Source organism: Quercus robur, chromosome 5 (assembly GCF_932294415.1).
Source record: "Quercus robur chromosome 5, dhQueRobu3.1, whole genome shotgun sequence".
Lineage (NCBI taxonomy): Eukaryota > Viridiplantae > Streptophyta > Magnoliopsida > Fagales > Fagaceae > Quercus > Quercus robur.
The window spans coordinates 11,063,456-11,084,701 of NC_065538.1; the positions used below are offsets into that span (position 1 = coordinate 11,063,456).

The following is a 21,246-nucleotide window of genomic DNA, read 5'->3' on the forward strand; positions in this document are numbered from 1 at the left end:
CATGTTGCATCTGCCATCCTTGGCTTCTTCCAATGTTTCTGAGCAGCACCAAAACCTCACTGGACACTCTCAAAAGGTGTGGTAAGTGTTTGGGCTTTTGACCTCTCAATGGTATGGAAATGGAGAGGTAGGAGATGAGGAAATTCCACAAACAAATGTGTAGAGAATTGTTGGATGAACAATTTCTAACTCTCAAGTGTTTTTGCTAGGGTTTTCTCTCTGAAGCTCTCTTTTACATTTGTGGGTAATGTGGGTATAAATAGTGTAGGCACAGAAAGTGTGTATCAAACTGGACAGGCTGGCAGAATAGAATGTCTCGCGGGTGTCTCACGGGAAGACCTTACCTGCGAGATACTCGCGAGACACAGCTGTCTCCATCTGGCTTGACTCTTTGCATTCCAGTCATGTGCAAGGCACATGCTTCCTTTCGCAAGATACTTAGTCGCGATATACTAGCGAAAACTCTTCAATCTTCAATAGCTTGAGTCTTCACACTCTCTCTCACTATCACACAACCCTTACAATAAATTCCCACAACAAATACAGGGTACAAAAAATTGAATAAATTTACAATCAAATTTGACACGGAATAAAAGCCAATAAAATTCAAATTTGTAAATCACAACTTTACAATATTTAACGTGGTTTGATAAACTCCATACCTACATCCACATGCAATGCAACACCAGCTAAATTCACTATTAATGATATGGATTACAACAACACTTAATCAAACTGACTCACACACCTTGCAAATATAAACAAAACCTCTCACAACTCACGAACCTTATTCTCACAAACACAAACTCACTTACAAACCTCACACACATATACTCACAATCCCAAAACCTCAATACACTAAAAAACTCATATGCTCACAAAACAAACTCTTAACTGATGCCACATGTATCTTTCAACTCAAACAAATTTGCCAAACTGCTCTAAGAAACCCACTTTATGTTCTTCTACGAGTCTTCTCCCCATGTGGAAGGATTTCAAAAGTCACAAATCCTTTGCAATAATATTTATTTATAAGGTTTTGATTATATTTTTTCATGTACAATGAATATCTATATTCCTCTTCAATAAGATAATTTTTCTTTTTCCTTTCATATCAAGAAAAATCCACATCTTGTTAAGAAACCTAAACCAAATCTAATTAGAAATTTGATGCAATATTTAATGGTATATATATACAACACTTAATTGGTATAACAATGAATCATATAAGTAAGAAAATTTATATTTAAACACATAGATTGTTTAACATAATTAATTAACCAAGTTAACACTTAGATTTATTATTCAGATCTAGGTTAAATAGCAATAAATCATATCATGTAGTGTGGAAAAATAAATAAGACAACGATATGATTACCTAGGAAAACCAATGAAACCAATTGTTTCAAGGTAAAAAACCTGGGGAGAATTTAACCTAACCTATCCTTAAGGCAAAAAGATCCACTATGATAGAATGGAAGTTTACAATAGATTTTCCCCCTAAAATCTAAAGCTACCTCTTATAGAACTTACTCACACGACTACGTGCAGCTCCGAATCCACGAACTCTTCTATCTTGAATTTGTTGCACACAAACACCCATGTTTGTGACTTTGAGATCCCACTCAAAGGTTTTAGATCACCATCAGCAGTGGATCTTGTATGCAGCAACTTCTACAACACCGAATCTTGAGATTCTTCAAGGAATATTGCCAGTAGAAGACTTTAGAGAGTTTTGGGTACAAAAACCCTAGATCTACAATTGGAGGCACATGATGCACTCTTTTCTCTCTAAAAACCCCATCTGGGGTTAGCTTATAATATCCTTTAAATACTGCAAAAAATGGATTGCGATTTGAGCTTCAAACAGACAAGTTATGGGTTTTTACATTTGCTGATTTTTGCTGATCTGCGACTTTTGATCAATCAAGCCTAATCGATCAAACCCTTCTGATCAATCGAGCCTAATCGATCGAACCAGTCGGATTTTGACTTTCTGAACCTGTAGTTTGTATGTTCTTTGAATTTTGACTTGCAGCACTTTGAGCATTATCTAATATGGCTTTATAGACTCTAAGATCTATATCTAGACAAGTTTATGTTCATGGTTTGTCAATTATTCTGGACTTTTAGAACCTAACAGTATTAATGCGGATTAGGATCCCATACAATACCTAGGGTATTGCATGGGCTCATTCATCTCACACACGATTTTTATTTCTTTAATTTGTAATTTTATAATTTCTAATTTTTTATTATTATTTAAAGATTGAGATTGAAATTTTTTAAAAAAAAATTTAAAATTCTCAATCTCAACAATAATTGAGAGCAATTGCACATGGTAAAATACCCCTTAACTTGATCGGTGTGAATGCTGTCATCAATAAAGAAGCTGGTCTTTAGTGGAGGTTGACAAACTTCATTTCCGACATTCAAGATTTAATTTAGAAATTAGAATCAAAGCAATGTGAGCTTAAGAAATGTTTTATTGGGCTTGGCCGGCCGCCCCTAATTTTTGTAAAGTCAATTCAGAAGGATTGCCTAGGTCTTGCTTGACAAGAAAGATTCCTTCTCTATTGCATGGGATGTTTTGCTGTTTTGTTTCTCTCTTTTCCAGCTATAAAAGTTTTTGTTTCAATTAAAAAAAATGGAAAAAACCCAAACCCAAAAAGCTTTATGCATTTAATAAACGAGAAATACCAGTAGAGTAATACTACAATCACAAATTATTTTATAACATTTTTACAAACTGTTGTTGTAGGTAATTTCTTATTGGTTTTCATCTAAGCCTACCATAAACATTATTTTTTTATTTACTAATAACCACTCACCATATCAACGGTTTGTAAAATTTTGTAAAAAATTTTGTGTCTTTAACATTACTCATTCCGGTAAGAATGTAGGTAAAGTAAATACTATGCTTTAATAAATGCTTTATTTATTAGATTCAAGAATTATTATTATTTGTTTTTTGTTTGTTTTGTGGAACTCATTATTTTATTTTTTCAGTTTTTGTCTTCATTTGACGTACAGGAGAGTAAACATGAGATTGTGTTTCTATGGTTTTAGTTGACTTTAGGTGACAAATCTGACTTTAACTATTAGAAATAAAAGGATCAAAATGTAAGTTCAATAAACCTCAAGGAGCGTTATATAATTTTCTCTAAACTTTTCTATATAAGAAGATTTATAAGTTGGTGCTTCACAATATTTCACAATGGAGTGGCCTTTAGTGAGGTCTTTATTGTGGGTTTTAGTACTTTTTGCTCACATTCATGAGCTAAGAGCTTGCATTGAGGAAGAGAGGATGGGTCTGCTAGAATTGAAGGCATATCTGAAATCTAATACTAATTATACAAAACCCCTTCTTCCATCATGGGTTCGCGACCTAAAGAGTGAGTGTTGTAATTGGGAGCGGGTCAAATGTAATGATACCACTGGCTATGTGATCAAGCTTTGGCTCTCCAATATAAACCATGAAACTCACGTCTACGCTGATAATGAAAATCAGTTCTTGAACGAGTCCTTGTTGCAGCCTTTCAAGGAGTTAAGAATTCTTGATTTATCTTGCAATGGAATTTGTGGTTGGCAAGGAAATAAAGGTATGTGAGCTCTTTTTTTTTTTTTTTTTTTTTTTTTCTTTCTTTTCAGACAAAGAGCTCTGTTTCTAATTTCAAACACCAAAAAAAAAAAAAAAAAAAAGAGTTAAAAAAAGAAACACAATCATTATAACTCTAGTTGGTAACATATACAATGCACAAGAAATTTTATTCTTTGTCTAAATATGAAATTTAATAATTATGTTAGTTATTAAGAGTCTTTTATTTTTGTCAAGAAATTTAATATGGTAGTTATTAAAAAATAATTGTTATAGTTATTAATAGACTTTTATTTTAGTTGTGGCAACAATTTACTGCAAATTTAAATATAGAATATGATTTAAACTTAAGCAATATATATATACATTAGAATAATGACATGTAAAATTGTTAGGTAATAAATCTTATATGACAAAATATATAAGGTCAACAAACATCAAATGTCCTTGGTTTTAGAGTAATGCTACGTTTACAACATTTTTATAATAAATTTTTAAAGAACTTTTCTTAAAAAAATTTCAATGTTTTTTGAGTTAATTTGTTATTCTTTATTCTTGATTTACCTTTCTCTAAACTTGAAAACTATTTTGAGAGAGATTGAGAAACAATTGAAAGGAAACTCAATCTTGAGGGGGGACAACTCACAGTATGTACCAATCAAGGAAGTACTATATTGGTATTGGCCATACCAGGGAAATATACTATATTGGCCATTAAACTAGTACTGATACTCCTCCAAAACGTACAAAAAAAAAATACTAGGTTGTACTAGCTTATTTCGATTGTACTGGCCTGTCTCAGCATTTCGGCCAGTACAATAAAAAAATAATTAAAAAATATTTTACTTAATCTAATATATTTATGCCAATATGTAGGCTTATAAAATATTTGGATTTAAAATTTTTTGTTGACAAACATAAAAATTAATAAATTTATACTTACATAAATAATACAAATATATATATATATATATATATATATGTATAGAAATATATAAATAGCGGTAAATCCTAAACGGTACACTGGTATCAACCTGTACTGAAATATTTTGTTCGCCTGATCAAACCCAAATAGCCTCCAGTACGAAATTGACTCCCTTGGTACCAACTCCATTATTTCAATCAAACCTATTTCCTCACAAACATCAAAAGCTCAAAGCCAACAACTCATTTTCTTTATAAGCTTCATCCAAAATCCCAAACTCATCTATATTCCCAAAATACAAAAGGGAGAATTACACTTTTTCACCCTAAAATTTACCTCAATTCATAGTTTTTTTTTTTTTCATATACTATCAAAATGCATGATCAACCCCCAAATAAAATACTTCGTAACACTTAACCTTCTAATGTCTGGTTTGCTATTTAATATATAATGAAATTTAGTTTTAAAAATCCAATTTACTCCTCTACTATCTATTTTGGAGAGAGAGAGAGAGAGAGAGAGAGAGAGAGAGAGAGAGAGAGAGAGAGAGAGAGAGAGAGAGAGAGAGAGAGGTATATTAGTCTTTTAATACTGAATTCTGTTAAAGTTTGCACCAAAACAGGTGGCAGGGAGAACTTGAGATAGAGTTATAACTTTGGATGGTTAATCGTGCATTTTAATATTTCTGAGAATAAAGTATAAAATGAAGGGCAGAAAAAATGTAAACAACCAATTAGACGAACGAAGTCGTTCCAATCCCTCCCACGCCTGAATAACAAAAATGAAACCAACATCACCACTACCTTTTCATTATCACCGATTCACGAATCACCAGCAACCTTACAAAAAATACCACACCTCAAAGGCTACATTCCACAACATGCCCTCAAAACCCAACCCAACCAATTAGACCAAAACCCATTGTACCACCCTTCTCATGGTTTCTACATCTCCCACTCCGATGTCGTTCTCCACCACTGTCACAAGGGAACTCGATGGTGTGCATCAGACATTTGGTGTTAAAGCCGGTTATAGAGGGTTCTACTCCTCTGAACCTGTGGAGCTCAATCCTAAGCTAGTACATAGCTGGCACAATAAAGGTGGCACTGTTTTTCTGTTTTTGTGATGTCGTTCCTTTGGCTTTCTAGTTTTTTTTTTTTTTTTTTTTTTTAATTTAAATTAATGTCTTTTTCTAAAATTAAGAAATAAATTTTAAAAAAAATAAAAAAAAATAAAAAAAGAGAAAAAGTTAACCTTAGAAACTTGCATGATAACGAAAGACTTAATTGAAAATGAATGAAACTAATTAGATGAATGAAATAACAAAACCCAAACTTATAGAATAGATATGAAAAATAATAAAGTTTAGAAGGTAAATTTTATATTTTGACCTATTATTTAATTATTTGAAATTTTTTTCAAAGTCATTATTGCCATCATCATGTTATATATCTTTATCATTACTTATCTTGTCACATGATTCAGTTTTAGGCCACTATACCATAAAAATCACTCGTTTGAGTCATCGTAATAAATTTGAATAACAGTACCTTGTTCATTGAATAATTGATTAAACAAATAATAATGGTTATTCACCTAGTAATGTCTAAGAGCCTGTTTAGAATGTGCTTATTTGTTTAAGTTTATATTAGTTTTTAGTTTCTTTTTGGTACTATTTATAAGTCTCATTATATTTTTGGCACTATTCATAGTTTACATTGCACTATTCAACTAACTTTTAATTTTTTTTTTCTATACTTTTAGTAAAAAGTTTTCAGTTTCAACTAAATAAACTGTTTCCAAACGGACACTAAATGTACTTAATGCGTGTGGATTTCTTCCACCTTCCCATGGGATAATTTTATCACTGAACTTGTCCTCGGAGGAGTGTAGACTATTTTTATCTATGAAATTATTTCAAAATAAAATGTTATTTTTTTTATTTTGTTTTTCCCTTTAAAAAAGATTAAAGAGCACCCTTTTTCTATCGCGTTCTAGGATTTAACAATTGGTTGTATACCTTCTTCAGAATGGAATTCTTGGCCTAAATTGAACAAGCTAATGCACATAGATTTAAGTTGGAATCTCTTGCAAAAGGACATTTTAAGATTTTTGGGTGCACTCCCAAATCTTAAATATTTGGACCTAAGTTACAATGAAATGCAAGGGCCTCTTTCTAGCAAAGGTACGTACATGTAAATTTGAATTTTTCTCAAAATTTCCCCCTAAATTTTCTTTATAAAAAATACCATGAAAAAACTCAAACAAAATTGAAATCTTATATGCCTTATTGACCTCATCTATATTTACGCTAATTGTACATGCTTTCTAGTGAATAGTTACTTCAATGCATTTAATAAGATTAAGATAGAGTTTTTAGAGTACTTTACTACAAAGAATTCCTTAAATCCTAATTTTTCCTTCAATATGACTAATGTAATTATCTTCACCTATGATTTAGAATTGAGTAATCTAAGAAATTTGGAGGTACTCATCGTGCGAGAGAATCAACTCAATGGAAGCCTACCATTCAAGGGTAAAATTCCATCATACATTTTTTAAAAAGCTAAAATAATTTACCCATGAGAAGCAATATCTTTTAGTACCCACAAGTATGCCATTTTAAAGATTTAATCCTTACACTATCTCTTTTTAATTCTCTTCGCAGATATGACAAATTTTAGAAGTTTGGAGATTTTAGATATGAGTGGTAATATGTTCACCGGAATTCTTTCTCCATATATTGGGACACTATCTTCTCTCAAGGCTATATCATTATCTCAAAATAAACTCTATGGGAATTTACATGCTAAAGGTAAGAATCTACCATGAAATCTGGTATTTATACTTTGTTAATGTTACCTGTACTTATCTGACATAGATTAGGAGTGTAAAAACTAAAAACAAGTGAAGAAGAATGACTGAAATATAATTATTCATGTTAGGTTTTATTGGCACATTCCATGACAATGTAATCTTGTTTGAATATGTAATGTGTCGCCAAGAGTTCAAAATTACAAGTCCAAAATGTAGTTCAAAAAAGACACCTGTTTGATTGATGATTGTTCAATCAAACAAGTGTCTTTGATAGCCATTTGATCGTAGCTTGACCGATCAAAAGAAGATTCTCAAAACTTCCTTGATAAATCGATTGATTGAAAATCTTGAAACATGGATTTTGACATGTTTTAGTTGAGTTAGTGCTACCTTGTTTTTCATGCCTTAAACGCAAAATATATAAGATACTTAGTGACATGTGCTACAAAAGAGAAAACCTAAACCAAGAAATCATCAACCCGTGAGTCAAAAGACATAAGATAATTACCATCTGCTGTGTGGCTACTAACATGGTGCGGATCAAGAGTTGAAACCACAGAGCCATCTCAATTTGTTGTTACAAATATAAAATCTTCAAGGTTTTATGCAACCCCTGTAGCGTTTTTATCTTTCAAGCTTCTCCATCGGTTTTTCACTTTGTCACCATATTGCTGAATTTATCATGAATTACTTTTTACATATGGTCACATGCTTGCTTGGGGTGATTAACCTATGATAATCTTGTTTACATAATTTTGTTAATTGGCTTAAATAGTTTAATCTACTGGTTGATAATCCAAGGGGTCAAAACATATTCTTTCCAATTACTGTTCTGGCCAGTAAACTAATTGATTGTCTTGTTGATTTTTACATTGGCACATAATTAGGATGGACACTATTAATGTTATTGCTTTTGACAGATTTGGGTATGCTGAAGAAACTTGAAGAGTTAGATCTTTCTGACAATCACTTTGAATGGATCCTCCCTCCATGCCTAAGTCGTTTGACATCTCTTAGGTTATTAGATCTATCTAAGAACCAATTCAGTGGAAATTTTTCTTCATCTATGATAGCCAACTTGACATCCCTTGAGTACATTGATCTTAGTTATAATCGTTTTGGGGGTTTATTCTCATTCAGCTCATTTGCCAATCACTCTAAGCTCAAAGTGATTCGATTTAAAGGTGAAAACTACCGGATTGAAGACGGTAACAAAATTGTGAGTGAAAGCAACACATTTGAGATCGAAACTGAAAATCCTAGTTGGGAGCCTTCGTTTCAGTTAAAGGTGCTAGTGCTGCCTAACTGTGATCTGAATAAGTTATCCTCCAACATTCCAAAGTTTCTCTTTTACCAGCAAGAATTGGAATTGGTTGATATCTCTCACAATAGGTTGAAGGGAAGCTTCCCCGTTTGGTTGATTGAAAATAATACTAGATTGCAATTGCTAAATCTTCGGGATAATTATTTTGGGGGTCAATTTCATTTGCCAATAGCTCACTGCAATAATCTTTCTTGGTTGGATTTCTCTTGCAATAACTTTAATGGGCAGCTGCAAGAAAATATTGGAAAGACGATTCCAAACTTACAATATCTAAATATATCTCAAAATCATTTTGAAGGTTTTCTCCCATCCTCAATTGGTGACATGAGTAATTTGGAGAAATTGGACTTGTCCAATAATAATTTTTCAGGAGAGGTGCCAATGAAATTGCTTGCAAATGGCACCTCCTTGGTAGTTTTGAAGTTATCTTATAATAAATTTCATGGTGAAATTTTCTCAGAGGGATTCCAATTTTTTAACAACAGCTTACGTATTTTGGAATTAAAAAATAATAATTTTACAGGTACTTTGCCAACTGTGGTACCAACAGCTAGTAGTCACTTGGGGCTCCTAGATATTAGCAACAACGGCTTCTCAGGTTCAATTCCCAGATGGCTGGTAGGAAATCTACGGTACTTATGGTCTCTAGGCATGAGTAATAACTTTTTCGAAGGTCCAATTCCATGTGAAATGCATGCATTTATTTTATTAGACCTTTCTCATAACTTGCTTTCTGAATGGTCACCTTCTTGCGTTGATTTATATACTATTCAACATCTATTTTTACAAGGCAACAAACTCACTGGATCATTACCGAAACTTTCTTTCAAATTTTCATTTCATCTGGTGACATTGGACATTAGAGATAATAAATTTTATGGTAGAATCCCTAATGGAGTGGGCGTGCTTCCAAATTTAAGAATATTGTTGTTAAGTGGCAACAATTTTAGTGGTATGATTCCAAACAGGCTGTGTTGGTTAAAGAATATTGCCATAATGGATCTTTCCAGGAACAATTTTTCTGGAACAATACCGCATTGCTTTCACAACCTAACGTTTGAGAAGATAGATGCTTTTGATGGCCTTACTGAACCAAATTCCACTTTTTTGGAGTTCAGAGATATATTTGTCCCATATCAAAGTATCCTAAAAAGGAATTTTGAAAATTTTGAGGTAGAACGAGAGGTTGCTGCAGAAATTGGGATTGAGTTTGTAATTAAATATAGATCTTACTTCTACAAGGGTGGCATTCTTGATCTCATGTCTGGATTGGATTTGTCAGTCAACAAACTAACAGGTGGCATCCCTCCAGAGTTAGGACAACTATCTCCGATTCTTGCACTAAACTTGTCTTACAATCAGTTGACAGGTTCCATACCAAATACATTCTCAAAATTGACTCAGTTGGAGAGTTTGGACCTTTCTCACAACAATTTGAGTGGAGAAATTCCTTCAACATTGATTGATCTGTACTTTCTAGAAGTTTTCAGTGTGGCTTACAACAACTTATCAAGTAAAGTTCCAGACATGAAAGGACAATTTGGAACATTTGAAAATAGCAGTTATGAAGGAAATCCATTTCTTTGTGGACCACCACTAGAGAAAAGTTGCACCAGGGTTGATAAATCACCTCCATCACCAATAAAATCTTCAAATGCAAGTCACGGAAAATGGTATGATGTGGATCCTTTAGTCTTCTCCACAACTTTTATCATATCATACATTATTTTCTTTATTGGTGTAGCTTGTATTCTTTATATTAATCCTTATTGGCAACAACGATGCTTCAATTTGATTGAGAATCGAATGTACTGGTGCTATAATTTTGCATTTTATAAGCTAGAAAGGTTGTCAAATTGTATTTGTCATTAGTTATACTTAACAGGTGATGATGGACACCTGTGTCTATTTGGTTATGAATAATGGTTATTATGAATATGAAACAAAGTGTTCTGTTTACAATTTTCCAATCTCTATTGTAGTTTTGTTTTGAAACAATTAGAAGGAAGTTTTTAATAGCCATATGTAATGCTCATCTGCTTATAAAAAAACATGTAAGTCATTTTGTGGCATATGATATCTTTAAATGGGAAACTAGTTTCAATTGTACAACATATCATTAAGAAAAAAGGAAAATTAAATAACATGATTTATTAAGAATAACATAGATAATGTGAGTGAATTGTGAAAATTCTGTTTTGACCCCTAACTGTTCTAATTAACATGAATTTCACTTAGACGCAACATCAATTCAAATAGTTGTAAAAAATTGACATTGGTAAATTAAATACTCATGCATCACCACAATCAATAAAGAAGTAAAACTAAATCATAAAGAACACAAGGATTTGGTGACGTTGTGGAAAGCTTCTGAAGGAGTTCTTCAAAAAAAAAAAAAAAAAAAACAACTCCGAGGGTAGACCTATCCCATAAGGAATCCTCTATAAAAGAAATTGTTATGAGACCGACTTACAAACCTTTTCGCTAGACTTTGTTAATCAAGCAAATGACCCTCTGGCTACAAAATCTGTAGACCAATGTTATTAATTCTGTTTCGGACTCCATTTCGGTTTGTCCAATAGAATAAAATATTTTGATATCAGCTTATTTCGGCGTATAGTTTTAGGGTGTTTTGGAGTTCCTAAATATATATATATATATATATATATATTCTTATACAACATAAAATTACTAATTCAAAGAAGTAAATATCAAATAATACAAATCATCTAGTTTTAAGTCTTAAACATCAATATAATAACGTCACACAATAAGAAGATTTATATAACAAGTCACTACTCATTACATAAGCCCATAATAAGCCAACAAAGTTTATAACATGATATTACTCCTCATCATCATGTGTGAAAAAAGGATCAAATTCATCATCAAAGAACTCCCACAAGTACTACAAGGACCCATTAGAAAATTTTTCAAAATAGTACAAATACCTGTATTTGGACTCTTAAAAAAAATTGAGAGCATATAAAAAAAAAAAAAAAAAAAAAAAAAAAAAAAAAAAAAAAGACTATAGCACATCTTTCAGTTGGACCGACTGTGCTGCAGCCCAAACGTTTTATTTTTTGTTCAGCCCAACTGTTGTAAAATGAGCAACCTAGATGACTTTTTTTTTTTTTTTTGGTAAAAAGGGAATATCATTAAACACTAAACAACCAACAGAGAATCAGGACAAAGCCTTTGGACAAACAGACCAGTGGCATTAGCCTCCAAAAAACTAAGTAAGTCCATAGGCGAACTAGAAAATACAACAAAGTCACTATCAAGCAAAGAGCCTATTCTAGCCAAGCAGTCAGCACACTTGTTAGCCTCCCTATAGATATGTATAAACCTCTTCTGGGGAATACGGGTAGCCAAGCATATACAATCATCCATTAAAGAGGAGACAATAGAATTGGAAGAGGATGGAGAGTTAAAGGCATCCACAATGGCTTTAGCATCTAACTCAATAACAACAGATTGAGCATTGATTTGTAAACACAACTGCAACCCATCTTGGAGAGCCCATAATTCAGCCAAGTAGCTCGATGTATTCCCAATCCTCCTTGCAAAACCCATAACCCAATCACCATTTTCATCTCTGACTAGCCCACTTCCCTCGGCTGGACCCAAGTTACTTGCTGCAGAACCATTAGTGTTCAAGGTGATCCAACCAGCCCTCGGTTTCCCCCATCTAATGTTCTTCACAATCATCCTTTTGGTGGCCAAGGCTTTGTTTGCACAAAAGAAAAACTCAACAGCCCTATCCATAATTTCTCTACTCAAGTTGGGATTAGGATTTTTATGCTTGAAGACGCACAAATTCCTATCTTTCTAAATCAGCCAAAGACTAAATAAAAACATTTGGTTCCAAGGAGGACCCGAATAGTGATGAAGTTTAGATGTGGCATTAGAGAAAAGCCATTCCTGGAGACTCAAGGAAAAAAAATTGGAACTATTTACCTGCCTTCCGAGTTGATGCCACACGTTCTTGCTTAAGGGGCAATCCCACAACAAGTGAAGAATAGACTCAACGTCGCAATGACACCGAGGGCAGCAGGCATCCATACTCGCTCCTCTAGCCACCAAGCACTGATTTACCCCAAGACTAAGGTGCATACACTTCCAAACAAACATTTGAATACTGGGCAGAATTTTCAGCTTCCAAATCCACTGCCCATTAAAAGGAGCATCCCCCAAAACATCCGTAGCAAGCAAATATGCACTTTTAAGATCAAACACCCCCTTGGCCGAATGCTTCCAGGCCAACCTATCCTCAATTCTGGTAGAAAAGGGGATTGGAGTGGCCATAATGTCTCTAAGTACCTCATCTGGGAAGAGCATTTGAATTAAAGACCAGTCCCATCTGCCCGTAAAATCCACTACATCTTTAATCTTCAAGCTGGCTGCTTCTCTAGACAACGGACCCTGAATAGTACTTCTTAACGAACTGAAACTAGTCCAATTATCATTCCAAAAGTCCAGGCTACTTTCAAAACCCGGAATCCATTTAATTCCTTTCTTGAAAGTATCTTTACCTCGCATCATCCCCTTCCAAGTTCTAGAGCTAGGAAGCTTACTTAAATTTCTTGAATTCAATCTCCGAGGGCTGCAATATTTCAATCTAAGAACCTTAGCCCAAGGTGCCTTTTCTTTGGTATGGAACCTCCAATTAAGTTTGGCTAAAAGCGTTGTATTTCTTCCTTTAGCTGTTTGAAGCCCCAAACCCCCTTCATCTTTAGGTCTAGTAACCCTTTTCCAGCCCACCCAGTGCATTTTCCCCTTGCTCTCGGTCGAACCCCACAAGAAATTTCTATTAACCTGGTCAATACCATCCAACACCTTACTAGGCAACAAATGACTCTGCATTATGTGAGCCGGAATAGCTGAAGATGAAGCTTGAATCAGAACTGCTCTCCCAGCCATGGAAAGAAGATTGGCCTTCCACCCCGCAAGCTTACTCTTAACTCTATCCAAAACAAAACCAAAGTCCTGGTTATTATTTCCTTGGTGTTTGATAGGAGAGCCTAAATATTTCCCCAAGTGCTCCGTTTGATGGAAACCAAGAATATCACTGAAAGCCTCCCTATCATCATGATCAATATTTGGCGAGAAGTAAACCCTTGACTTAGAATCACTAACTATTTGCCCGGAGCAACTACAAAAGGTATCAATAACCTCTCTAATGGCATTACAATTGATTGCATTAGCCTTGGCAAAGAGCACTAGATCATCCGCAAAAAAAAGATGGGAAAAGGAAGGACCACTCCTAAACGCCTTAACCGGACATCACACTTTGGCTTCTAACTTCTCTTGAATGAGCTGGCCCAAGAAGTCTATACAGAGGATAAAAATGTAAGGGGATAGCGGATCCCCCTGCCTTATACCTCTCGAAGGCTTGAAGGGGTCGAGGCTCCCTCCATTAAAAAGGAGAGACGTCGAAACAGAAGAAATGCAACTCATAATGGTCTCAATGAGGTTATCAGGGAAATTATATCTAATCAACATGCTCCTTATGAATCCCCATTTGAGTTTATCATAAGCCTTCTCCAAGTCAATTTTGAGAGCCATATAGCCACATTTTCCCTTGGCTCTCCCCATAGTGTGAATAATCTCCTAGACGACAATCGCATTATCAACTCCCTTCCACCTTGGAACAAATGCTATTTGGCATGGGGAAATTAGATGCTCCAACAAGGGTCTAATTCTTCCAACCAAAATCTTGGACACTATCTTATACACTGAGTTGCACAAACTAATGGGGTGATAACCACCAATGGTTTCAGGTCCTTGGGTCTTTGGAATAAGCACAATGTTGGTGCTATTAAGGTACTCTGGCATTTTTTTCTCTCTAAACACAACCATCACCTCCTCTGTAACCGATCTACCCACCATAAGCCAGAATCTTTGGAAGAATTCGGCATGCAACCCGTCCGGACCAGGGGCTTTAAAGGCTTTTAAAGACCACAGAGCAGCTCTAATTTCCTCCTTTGCCACCTCTTGGCTAAGGCTGTCTTTCTCTTCACAAGAAAGTATAGGCTGCCATTGCACACTGTACTCAAAATCACAGGTTGCAACCTCCTGAGAGGTAGTATAAATGTCAATAAATCCTTCTCTAATATGCTTTGCAACCTCTCTTTCCTTAGTCAACCAATCCCCCGCGTCGTTCTTAATAGTAGTGATCAAATTCCGCTTCCTACGAGCAAGAGCAGAAACATGGTAAAAGGAAGTATTCCTGTCTCCCAAAATCATCCAATTAATTCTAGATTTTAAAGCCCAAAGGTCCCTTTCTTGCTCTAGCACAACATCCAACTCCTTAATAAGATGATTCTCCAGTGCTACTAGAGAGGCAGAAGGTTGATTGGCCAAAGCCTTTTGCACCCCATCCAGCCGGGCTACAATCCTTTTCTTTTTTTGGAAAATATTTCCAAAATGGTTTTTGTTCCACAAGCTAGCCTCCTTAGAAAAAACTTCCATAGCTTCCAGCAACTTCCTAGGCTGCTGCCATGCCTGGTTAACCACATTAGGAAAGGAATGATCGGACAGCCAAAAGGATTGGAATCTAAAAGGTCTCAAGAGATGCATTTGCCTATTGGGACTAGTTTCCATTAACACAGGGCAGTGGTCTGAATGGCACCTAGTTAAGTGCGACACTTTGGCATCCGGGTATAACAGACACCAACTAGGATTCATAAAAAATCTATCGATTCTTTCTTGAATAAGACTGCTAACCTCCCTTCTATTCATCCATGTATATTTTGGCCCACTAAAGCCCATATCCACCATGTTACATTTATCCAAGCAATCTTTGAATAGCAACGATCTGTTTATACTAACTGGCCGACCCCCAAACTTATCAACCTCAGCGAGGGGTTCATTAAAATCACCCGCAATTATCCAAAGTTTACTATGAAGATCAGTAACTTTAGTAAGGTTTTCCCACAACACTTGTCTCTTCCCAATTCTAGGACTAGCGTACATAGCAGAAAAAATCCAAGAAAGGTTAGTAGGTAATACCTTTACTTCGACATGAATTTCTTGCTCTGTGCTCGCGAGCAGCGAAATCCCAACTCTGTTTGAATTCCAAAGCAGCCAAATACCGCCCGCGTAACCCATTGACTCCGGATGAATAGCACCATCAAACGGAAGGCGATCACTAATCTCCTTTGCTCTATCTCCCCCAACCCGCATTTCCATAACCACCAAAATAGTAGGATTATGATTCCTAACTAACTCACTAACATACCTCTGAAAATTGGGCTTCAGAGCACCCCTACAATTCCACACTATAACATTCATAACTAAAAAGAAAAGAAGGAACAGACAATCAAACAGAAGAGTCAAAATCTCCTCTTCCCACTTCAAACTCCATCCCAACCAAGCCATCCTCTCCTTTGAACTTCCCTTCCTTTGGAACAGAATTATCCCCTACTTCAACATTTCCAAGAACAACTCCTTCAGCCCCGTAACCTTGCTGAATATTGGCACTGGCTTGATTACCAAAATGGTATTTGGGCAGAGTTGAAACCCCATCATGAGGATGAGTCCGAATAGAGCCACTCGCCTCCCTCACTTCACTATTATCTCCACTAGGCTTACTTTGCTCCTCCCTGGAATTGTCCGTAGGAAAATTTCCCTTAAACTGTCCACCGTCGACTGGAAGAGCTTCCTCCACACTAGCGCCACCAGCCAGTCGGACAAACCCATCTCGAGAACGAGTAACACCTTTTCTGAACTCATCGTAGCCCTGCCGACAAGCTTGAATCTCCACCTTGGTTCGGCCACTAGCTGTAAACTAGAAAAAGTCACCGGCGCACTCACCATCGCCTCCCTTACCCAAAGCAATCCCACCTGAATAGTTATTCACAATGAAATGACCCATGTCTGGCTTAGACACCACCCGAATTGCCCTATTCCTTGCTAAGATTCTTTTGCCCTTAATTGAACGGCTGAATCGGGCTTCATGATGCTCATCCACCTTATTTCTACCATTGTGTAGAACTCGGCCCACATTCGAAGGCCCAACAAACTCAGCACCCTTTTTAATATCAAAAGCACTCCCCGTAACTCCTTTCGATTCTTGCCTAAGCCCATAAGCTGTCTGGCCCAGTCCGTGTCCAGCATGGCCCTCAGTATTACTTGTAAAGTTTGTTTTCTTCTGCCCAGGTTTTCTAAGTGCCACTAGCATCCAAGGGCCGTATCATCCTCCTCTGTGCCAGTACTTCTGTTATTCGATGTCCCACTACCTGTGTCAGTACTATGCAAGTCATGCGAGCCACGCTGATCCAGTCCTTGGTTCGTACTCTTCTTCACACCACCACCAATCGGACCACCCTCCACCGGTGTTTCAGGCTTTTTAATGATGAGCGGGCAAGCTTCTATCCTATGCCCTATCCTCCCACATGAGAAACAAAGCCTGTGAATCCCTTCGTAAATCACAGGCTGCTCAAATCTACCAATGAGCACAGTGTTGATAAGTGGTTTGGTAATGTCTAGCTGGATACAGAGTCTAGCATATTTCCCCCTGGCTTCCATGGTGGTATGGGAATCAATCCGAAGGATCCTCCCTATGGCTTCACCAATTTGTTTAGGCACTTCCGTCTCATACAACTCCATAGGTAATGCGTGAAGCCTAACCCAAATCGCGATAGACAAAACACTGGCACAATCCGGCTTGAAAAAAGGTTCCCAAGGCCTAATGGACAAAAAATGCCCTGTAATGAACCACGGTCCATTTTTGAGAACTGCCTCCATATCTTCTTTCAGCGAGAATCTTACTGAGTAGAACTCCTTACCGAGATCAACACAGTCCAATGACCCAGCGGGTTTCCATAGCATATTAAGTTTACTCTGAAGAACACCGAGTCCAATTGCTCTGACATAGAGCTTAAAGATCAATGCTTTGGACCACAGTTTCCTAATACGGAGTTTGGTCTCCCTCGTAAGCTTCACTGCTGCTAGCCCCTCACGAAGCTGTTCCACCTCATCATTTGAATCGGCCTCCATGTCCATAAGGTCCGAGAAATCGAAAGCCTTTGCATAGGCTCCTGGGATCTCTCCCACCAGTTTATCTTTGAAAGTTTTCTTTGCATCCCCCCATGGGGTCTGGCTTCCCTGCGAATGCCCACTCTCACTTAAACCATCGTTGAAATCAGCATGATGACCCTCTTTAACTTTTTTCTTGCTCCTGGATAGCTCGGCTTCCTCCTCTCTAGACAATACTCTGTTTTTCATCTCCGCTTCAGAGGCAAGAGTAGTGTGGCACCTTTGGGTTTGGCCTGTTTGGGTAGAGCTGTCCTCTTTCAACATAAGTTAAACTTTCCAGTTGGAGAAAATGATAGCCCACTAGATTTTCTTCTCTCTCTCTCTCTCTCTCCTTCTTCTTCTATTTTTTATTTTATTTGTTCTTTATGGTGTAGCAACCCAGATGATAACTCCAAAATAAAAAACTAATAACCAGCTGGGTTCACGTTCCACACAAAGACATTCAAGACCCTTCCTTAAAAGATTTCATAGAATATGCCCTCCACCATTTAAAATCATAACCGTCCATTATCCACATTCTCAGTCTTTCTCTCCACTCGGTTAATTCAGCTGCACGCCCTTCCATCAACACCTCAGTTTTCTTTTGATGTGGATTTTGTGCCGGCAAAAAGTTTTGAAAGGTGGTCAAGAAGAAACAGAGAATTATGGTCCAAATGGAGATTAAGAAGGAATGGTAGATGGTAGTGAAGGGTAGCAACTCAGATTGTTAGAATGTCAGATATGAAGTTGAAGGTAAAGAAAAAAAAAATCCCAAAATCCATACCGGCCGAAGTTTTAGTTTCGGCTGGAATTTACCGAAATGCCTCGGAATGCCCGAAACACACCGGAATGGCATGGAATTTTGTTTGAGGTGGAACAAGGGCCAGAATGGAACGGAATTCATAACATTGCTTTACGCTTCTTCTATATGATTTCCACCACGAATGTTGTCTGCGTGAAATCAAAACTCCGGGAAGTTGTGGTTTCAACTAAGCTTACGCTTTTGAAGGTTCTTGCACAATGGTTCATGAATATAGGATCAAGAATAAAAGGAACCTCAGCTCCTTTATTTTGCATTGAAAGGAAGGCTTTTCTAGATTTTCTATGCTATGGTATGGCCTTCTTAGGTTAAAAGTTATGCTACATGGTGGATGCAAATTAAAAACCAACAAAAGTCATTTATCAAGTAGGAGTCACATTACGTATCTTGAGATCTCGCTCAAGCAAACATCTAATGAGAGTCAGGAGAACTCTCTACTTGGCCTGCCGTACAATATGCGAGCAGCGAACCCAAATAATTTTTGTACGGCTCCTAGACAATCTGCAATGATCCAACAGATGCAAACAACCATATTAACAATATAATTAGAAAAAATGTGTAACGAATGTGAACAATACATATAACTCTGAAATAAAAAATGTTTATTCATTCCAAAGTGAATTGTAAGTACAAAAACTACATGCCAAAGTGGTTCCCACTTGTAAGGCACGATACCTGATTTGGCTGTAGCGAAGCAAGCGACACATGATAGGCATGTAGGACGTGCATTGCATGTTCAGTTGTTATCTTAGCCCCTTTCCATCTAGCAAACAACACAGACATAACCTTCATATTAGTTACTTACATAATTCCCATGCGAAAAAAGTTAATGTGGAAATGTAAAACGGTAACTATCTAAGATGCTACATACCTGATAGCAAGTGGACCTGGGGGCAGTGCTTGGTGTGGATGCCTCATCATAGGAAATATGTGTGGAAACCTCGCCCACACCCACAACTGCACCAATAGCAATGCACCGCCAATCTGCTTAGCTGTCTTCTCTGATGCCTTACAAAGGTGTCTATAGAGCCAACTTAGTGCTGCACTACCCCAACTATAATTCTTTCCGTTGTTGATTGGATTGAAAAATTGCAGATACATAATTGAGATCCGTTCACCAGACTTGTCCATAAACAACGTACCACCTAACATCTCTAGTATGTAAAACCGAGCATACAGTTGCACAAGCTCCTTAGGGGTGTCAACTGGGAGAGGGTTGCTAAACCAATCCTCAAGCCATTTGGCTTTTACCCTCGGCCCTTCCATCACTGCAGTGTTCTTATTACTACCAACTTCTTTGTTCAGTGGCCTATGCCCTAGCAAGTTGCCGCAAAGTTCGCCCCAATCGACCATCTCGGTATATCCCACCACCAACAAGCCATCTACAGGTACCCCCATTATAACCTCCATATCTTGTAGTATGATGGTTATCTCACCATGGGGCAAGTGGAATGAGTGCGTCTCCGGCCGCCATCTCTCCACCAACGTCGTGATCAATGCGTGGTCAAGGTCCATATATGGGACCCGAAGTAGTCCATCTAACCCTGCATCTGTGATATAAGCGGCAATTCATGGATCTAACCCACCTTCAAGCAGACCTTTCTCTTAGTAATGACAAGTCAGTACACCTCGCACTTCCTGCAAATAGAGCAACTTAGTATTAATAATAATTAGAGTAGCACGTAATAATTACGCTTCAAACTTAAATGCCAAAAATCTTTCTACTACATATATTGAACAAGTGCATACCTCGCCTTCCAAAGGAGCATCCCAAAGCAAACTTGAACGATGCACATCCTGCCTCATCAACAAAGTCTGTATAGAGGGTCCTGCTCCATGTGGGTCCATATCTAGCATTTGGTGACAACAGCATGACAGTCTTATTTATTTATTTTTAATTATAAACATATTTGACTAAAAATGGCAATAATATATATCTAATGCAGCCTTCACTGATTACATAAAAAAAATGTATTAAACTTTAGAATTTTAAGTAGATTACAACATATTCAGCTAATAGAAATAGAATATATCAGTATACAAGATAAAACATTTTCACCCCTAAATAAATAAATGAGAAAGCCACAACTTTCAGATGGAAGAAATTTCTAAAATGAAAGTCTCTCTAATAAAAAAAATTACACCACAAAATACCCATATATACCCACAAATACCCACATCATATTAATTTTGATTTTGAAAATTACAAACTAAAATGAGAGATCATATTTCTTGTGTTGTAAATGCCCATTATTAACAGTATTCTCTATCACAGCAATCCGATCCAGTTTTGTCAATTTCATCATTGATATTCTTTGATTGGATCATTTCTACAATTAAAAAATATAGGGACTTCCATAATTTTCCATTAATTTGGTTAGGCAATCAATTGACTTTATGCTTCTTAATGCAATTGTTGGCTGTTTACATCATTAAATTTCAATAAAGCACTCTTTAATATTGCATTTGCTAACTTACTTTCTCTGTGCTATAAGCGGTCCTATCTAATAAATTTTCAATTCCTTTTTGTAGTAAAGAATTCACAAACCCTCATTCACTTGTCTTATTGATTTCTATTGTTAACCGATTGCCTCAATGAGAACTCTAACTATGTCCCACAATGACTGATTGCTCTAATAACACATGAAAATGTTCATTAAAAACAAAAAAAAAAAAAAAAAAAAAATTACACCTGCTAACAAACGGCTTGTATTTCTACAGTTGGTCAAATCTCCTCACTA

The 21,246-nt window shown here is 36.4% G+C and overlaps 2 protein-coding genes across 2 annotated transcripts; one reads left to right on the plus strand and one right to left on the minus strand.

Moving 5' to 3' along the window:
• Positions 1 to 3,217: 3,217 nt before the first annotated feature.
• Positions 3,218 to 10,536, plus strand: LOC126727787 (receptor like protein 21-like). Its single transcript, XM_050433702.1, has 5 exons — positions 3,218 to 3,602; positions 6,553 to 6,708; positions 6,985 to 7,059; positions 7,192 to 7,338; positions 8,261 to 10,536. Exons 1-5 carry the CDS (start codon positions 3,218 to 3,220, stop codon positions 10,534 to 10,536), a joined length of 3,039 nt encoding a protein of 1,012 aa, XP_050289659.1.
• Positions 10,537 to 18,997: 8,461 nt separating this feature from the next.
• Positions 18,998 to 20,020, minus strand: LOC126727788 (serine/threonine-protein phosphatase 7 long form homolog). The gene is made up of 3 exons (XM_050433703.1): positions 19,377 to 20,020; positions 19,181 to 19,268; positions 18,998 to 19,006 (listed from the first exon to the last, which is right to left on the minus strand). The coding sequence occupies exons 1-3, from the start codon at positions 20,018 to 20,020 to the stop codon at positions 18,998 to 19,000; spliced, it is 741 nt and encodes a 246-aa protein (XP_050289660.1).
• Positions 20,021 to 21,246: the final 1,226 nt, after the last annotated feature.

What these genes read in the sequence shown, in the direction of transcription:
- LOC126727787 (XM_050433702.1), top strand. Translation starts at nt 3,218, where the DNA reads ATGGAGTGGCCTTTAGTGAGGTCTTTATTGTGGGTTTTAGTACTTTTT. An exon ending in TGGTTGGCAAGGAAATAAAG is followed by an intron (nt 3,603 to 6,552) that starts GTATGTGAGCTC and finishes TACCTTCTTCAG; the next exon opens with AATGGAATTCTTGGCCTAAA. An exon ending in AGGGCCTCTTTCTAGCAAAG is followed by an intron (nt 6,709 to 6,984) that starts GTACGTACATGT and finishes CCTATGATTTAG; the next exon opens with AATTGAGTAATCTAAGAAAT.
- LOC126727788 (XM_050433703.1), bottom strand. Translation starts at nt 20,020, where the DNA reads ATGGACCTTGACCACGCATTGATCACGACGTTGGTGGAGAGATGGCGG. An exon ending in CCAGGTCCACTTGCTATCAG is followed by an intron (nt 19,269 to 19,376) that starts GTATGTAGCATC and finishes GTTGTTTGCTAG; the next exon opens with ATGGAAAGGGGCTAAGATAA.